The sequence below is a fragment of the Sinohyriopsis cumingii genome, chromosome 1, assembly GCF_028554795.1.
Source record: "Sinohyriopsis cumingii isolate HCF-2022 chromosome 1, ASM2855479v2, whole genome shotgun sequence".
NCBI classification, from domain to species: Eukaryota; Metazoa; Mollusca; class Bivalvia; order Unionida; family Unionidae; genus Sinohyriopsis; species Sinohyriopsis cumingii.
The window spans coordinates 171,023,103-171,029,102 of record NC_142961.1 but is presented as its reverse complement, the minus strand read 5'-3'; the positions used below and the strand labels follow the sequence as shown (position 1 = coordinate 171,029,102).

The window sequence follows — 6,000 nt, the reverse complement described above, 5'->3', positions numbered from 1 at the left end:
TTATTACTATAGGTAATTGGAAGGATGGATTGGGAGGAGGTGGTACAAAGACTAACATTATAACAATTGGACTGACAGTCCTACAATGTAAGACGCCTACTCTGATTTTTCGATGTGCTGTGGGTGGTAGAAAAATCGCATCTGTCCGGGTCGATGTCTTGCACTGTTTGATTATTGGACCATTTACCGATAGTATTAATTTCATTTGTACCTAGCCCCTGAAGGTAGCCTAAACTGCTAATAAACACGAAAATAGATTTAAAGAAACGAAAATTGGTTACTGACATTGTCTGGATAATAACGATTCGGCGAAGTCACACGAAATCTTGAGAGCACTAAATCCACGAGTCATTCGTTTGTCAAACAAAACAGTACATCCTTTACTTTTAATGTTGATCTTGTTAGATCACATATGCCACATTAAATAAAAGATGATGTGGAATGGTCAAAATCTCCAATGCCTGCTAATGGTAGAAATATTTTTTTATATTGACGTAAGAGATAAAAGATAATGAATACATTTTACTAATTATTTTTTTTTAACTTTGATCATTATTCTTCACGAATTCCTCTATACTGAATGAATCAACAAAAAAGTAGGAGTGATCGAGCTTTCTTATTTTATCAACAACTAGTGGGAACTCTGGGTAAAGAGAGATCAGAAATTATCGTTATCCTGCAAAATATCTGAGAAAAACTGCACTGCATATTTTTTAGACACCTTCAAACCTCTGGTTGAATTTTCGGGTCTATGATGATTAGGGAGAATAAAGTCCAAATCAGATGTACGAATGGATTGTTTACTTTATATAACAAGCGTTATTTTGCCAGATAACGTTCCTCCACCTTACAGATCATGAAAACCATTCCCTTTTTCTCATATTTAAAATATTTTCTAAACATAAATTGAAGTATGGAAAATTATTCTTATGAGATTTGAACAATTTCTGTGATATTGTGTTTTCAAACTTCGTCAGTGTTCACTGATACTGAATGATAACAATACTGCATTACTTTGACAAGCTATGAAAGCTGCAGGTTGCCTACAGCGATGGCTGAGATGGTCCGTTTTACATGCGTTATTTAAGAAGCATCTGAATTTTTGTGAAAACATGAGAAAGGTTATTAAATCTGGACCTATATTAATCACAATACATTAATCTCGAAATCCACGAGATCGGATAAACTTTCAGCATAGTAAATTTAATTTTATGAGAGAAACCAGTCTCGCCAAGTGAATGTGTGAGATAGCCCAAAATTCTGAGACTTTTCTTCACACTACGAGATATTACAGGTTTCTCGTTACTGTTTCTTATGAGTGTAAATACGTCTATGTGTATTCAGCATTTTCAGCTTGTTTTCTCCATGTTTATCGTGATTTAGTTGCATTATTCTTTACACATATAACTGCAGAACAAGGCATAACAAATTTTATTTTCTTTGCAATATCTACAAATTCATCATTCTTATTTATGTAGATCAGTAGATATAAAGGTACACTGATGCAGAATACAACCGGAATTTATATGACTTTCTTTTAATCATTACCAAAGCACAATATTAGTATTTAACTTGTATTGAATCAACAATCAAAGTTGTTCAGCTGATCTCCTCTATCGGTTGGCATCAATCCCGAATTCGTAAATGGTTGTCTGCCTGTAAACCTCCCCTGGTAGTAGGACAGTACTCGGAAAATTATCCTAGAAGAAAAACCAAATGGCTAATATGTGTGTTCTTCAGAAATTGTTTATAGCAATATAATAAGAAATATTCCCTAGTCATTGTGTACAATTCTATTGTCGACATATATGCATATTTGTTCTCGTATTAGAAATACCTTTTACTCTTAGCTTCACCAACTGAGAATAATGTATTAGCAACACTTTGTCAAAAGAAAATACATGTATTTCTTATGTTCATTAACAAATGTACACATTTATTTTCCCATCATCAGGATTTCTCATGAAATCTTTACTGGTAACAGCATCCACCGTTTATACTAAAACTAAAATCTATTTTAGTATTGGCGTACAAAACAATCATCAGAATCATTTCTTTCCATCTGCCATTCCATAACCTGTAGTACTAATGATGACTAACAAATGATGTTTTGAATACTGGCTTTTTTACAATGAACTTTTCTGATAAGTTGATAATTTGACGAAGACAAACTAGCATGCATGTGTTTATACCCTTCAAAGTGATTTTAGTCAGTATCTTTCAAATGATATTTTAGTGATTTCTGCAGTCACCTATAATTATGCTTGGAACGGTATTTGTAGAAAGTGAAAACTTCCCTTTTAATAATTGCATATTTTACTGAAGAGGGGTGTTTGAAAAGTTCTGATTATTTTGGTATGACATTTTTATCTTTGAGCAGTTAAGAAAAATAATACTGGTCGACAGACCCACAAAAAGTTCTAAAAAAATTATCTGCAGCTAAATGGTCAACACATCTGACACATATTCTTGTGACTGATCATATGTAAATGGCAGTGACGTCAAATGTCGGAGAAGGGTAGCAATTCTTCTCCTGAGCAAATAGCATACTATACAATCCTGGCGCTCCTTGGGTACTCTCTGGCTGAATTCAAAGCCGACTTCGATTAAGTTTGCGGATGTAATTCTCTGTCATATCCTATAATTCTGAGGCGGTTTCATTGCGCAACCCACGGAAGATAACCTTCGTTCTGGAATACCTTTCTTTGCGATTGTTGAGCGGGAAGAGAATACCGCGAGAAGGGCAACTGATAAAGATGCCCGATACACACATTGGAATAATTTCTTTTATCACGGGCATTAACTTAACAACTCTTTTTAATATAATGAAGAATCATTTGTAGCTCAGAAATGTTTGTGCAAGTGGGGTCAGCAGTTGCTGCCGGTTGATCAAAAACAGATTTGGGTTAAAATCACCAATAGCTACTCGCCAAATGTGAAAAGAGTGGCCAAAAACGTTTGAATGAGTTTGTCAAAGGTTATTAAAAATGCGTCTTATTTTTTAGACCCACGTTGGAGAAGATAATAAAAAGATCCGGCTAAGAGAAAACTACAAGAAAACATAATTCACTGGACGTAGTCGGACTGTCAACCGAGCTTTATATGAATTCTTTTTCGATACTAAAGTTATAACCCTCCAGGTATCTTTGGCTGACTGCCAGTGTCGCTGGACATTTGTATCCCTCCAAAGTGTTGCCAAACGTTGTTGAACACTATCGGAGTGTCTGTCCGCACAATGGTTCCCGAGGTATCGATGACAACGTACCGGCTCTTAATTAGTCGAAGTAGTGACATGCTTCTTGAAGGAGCACATTATTGAAACCTCTGCCCTGATTGAACTCCGCGTGAGATTTGGTTCAATCCCGTTATCCAAAATTCGTTGATGGGCAAACCATTTGAAAGCCGCCATGCGGTTGGAAGTGTAGTTGTCTATTGCTTGAACAACATCCCAAAAAGAAGCGAATACAAAACAGCATTTAATATTTGAATAATCAGACTGAAAACGTGGATAAAGGTCATTGAGGGTTTACTGGCGTAATATTCACTAATAAAGAACTTTGCCGTTCAGCGCACTAATATTCAGAACTTTTTAAATACCCATTGTAACATCTTTTAAAAAAATGATGAGACACATATAATACATGATTACTGTGGGTCGTATTGCAAATCCTGTGGGTCATCTCAAGGATATTGTAACCTTCAAAAAATTACAACCATTGTCTCAGTTTAAGTATTGTTTAAAGAACTGTCATAGCGCATTCGTAACATACTTACATCTAACCCTTTTGTTCCGTGTTCTACTCCTGTCTTCGCCAATGGCAAAGTAAAGCATACGTTCATCTAAGTTAGGTAGTTGTTTTTCTACTGGTTCCCCAGTTTCGATAAATGGACTTGGAAATAAATTAAGTCTGAATGTAAAAATGTTAGATACCTGATTCGGACTGTTTGGGTAGTGCTGGGCTTCCAGACATATACTGGCAAATCGTTTGTATTCCGTGCCGCCCTTCCCAATCACACCTCGTAAGTTACAGCCTGTATAAAATTGCACGCCAGGCTCTGTGGTGTACATCTTCATGGTACGTCCAGATGGCGGATGGGATACTCTTAAAAGAAACCACGTAAAGGACATACATTTTTTTCTCTTTGATATTAAATTTACCAGCGCTATAAGATCATGGGAGATAAAATGCATCGCCACATACTGTAATTGCAATTTATCTCTTCTTGTGATTTAAACGCTTAAGGCCCAGAAAACTGTGATTAAGGTTAAATAAGGAAAGTTTAGCAGATTACAGAAGAAGAAAAAAAAAACATTCTGACCACCCCTGTAATTTTTAGATGAAAATATTCTTTAGATGTATGTCATCACAGTTATTAAAAGAAAATCATACATTTTATTTGCCGAAGATTTCTTCGCATAAAGAAGAAAACGCAATATATTCTGACTACCTATGCTTTTTTTCTACAACTGGAATCAGGTCACAATTAGTACTTCCAGTTCAGTACCAATGTAGTTCTAGTCTATTTTTAGAACATTTTTCCTCTCTCATTTTGGTGGTGATAGAAGAGTTATATTAATGCATTTTTGGTAGGGATTTAAAGCTAATTGTTTATTCTTGAGAATATGAGCTCAGGGTGTGGTTTTCCCTGTGTATTTCGGCGACAGTGTACAGTGAGTAATAAGGCCTTGGTCATGACCCGGAAGTGAAATCTGCGTTCTGTTTACATGCCGCTCTGCTGACAGTCCAGCTCTCAAAAAATGCAGGTCAACCTTTGAAAAGAACTTTACCCTGAAATCAGCTTTGAAGGTATTTTAGATTAACATATGATTTGTATTGATTGGCACACAGTGGAAAGGTCAGTATTCAGAAACAAATGTAGAGAACATATAGTAAAATTAATTGTGTTCTATGTCCAACTGGATAGATCTTAGGATTGACAGAGAAGTTGCAAAATGAAAAATAGTTCGATGCATTCGATCCCCGGTCGAGTCATACCAAAGACTTACAAAAATGGTACTAACAGCTGCCTCGCTTGGCGCTCAGCATTAAGAGGTTAGTGTTAGGACTGGTTGGCCTGGTGTCAGGATAATGTGACTGGGTGGGACATCATGCTAAATGTCTGCAGCATGATGCCCCAGTGCTTGACATCACTATAAACTGTCACACTGCAGACATCGTAGCGATATGACTGAAAAAATTGTTAAAAGCTACGTTAAAAATCCAAATCACACACACACACGCATTCGCAACTTCTCGGTAAATCCTTGTTTTGTAAACACCCGAACTGGTCCGAAAGGTAGCCAATGGCAGCTATCGGTACATGTATACATTCGAGGTATGATCTGTAGGACTGACCTAGAAGTTGCGAATGAGGAAGAAAGTATTGCGTTCATTGCTAGTTTTCTCGGCTTGTAACGTCTGCAGGGAGAAAAATATTGACATATAAAACGGTAACTCAGTGGCCACAAGGAAGGTAGTTTTGACACAGCAGCCTTGGTTTTGTTGGTTTTAACGCCATTTTCAGCTAATGACAGACTATAGATAGCGGCCAGTATATTTTGTGGAGGAATAACCCGGGCAATCTATCCAAGGGAAGCAACCCACGATGGCCAAGTCGAAACTCGAATCCACGTGGACGGAAGTGCAATGTGACTGATCTGAAAATTGGGTTGCCTTAAACCATTCGGTCACTCGGATGAAGTCGAGCAGAATCTGTGGAATTCAACCAGACACAAGTGTTTGAGCCGTTGTCTTTTGATTCTTTTACCATAGTTCCCCCCCTCCCCACCACCGATATCAACAGTAATCAAAAATATGTAAAGTGAAACAGAAAAGGGGCACTTAAATTCACATTTTGAAACACCTCAGAATGTCAGGTGTGAATAAGCCCACATTCCCCTGTCTTGACGTCGTTTTCATAATGTTACATTATTGTCCAAATCCATGTATTTGATATAGGCATTAAGAATCTAATACAAATTATAAAAATACAAAATAC

The 6,000-nt window shown here is 36.8% G+C and overlaps 1 protein-coding gene across 1 annotated transcript in view; it reads right to left on the bottom strand.

The window, feature by feature from the left end:
- Positions 1 to 1,416: 1,416 nt before the first annotated feature.
- The window catches only part of LOC149808381 (galactose mutarotase-like), a 32,941-nt gene continuing 28,357 nt past the window's right edge, over positions 1,417 to 6,000 (bottom strand). Inside the window, exons 8-9 of the mRNA XM_089976465.1 lie at positions 3,932 to 4,103; positions 1,417 to 1,700 (exon numbers count right to left, since the gene is read on the bottom strand). Of these exons, the coding sequence (XP_089832591.1) occupies positions 1,614 to 1,700; positions 3,932 to 4,103 (259 nt within the window). The 3' untranslated portion in view covers positions 1,417 to 1,613. The remainder of the gene's footprint in view (positions 1,701 to 3,931; positions 4,104 to 6,000) is intronic.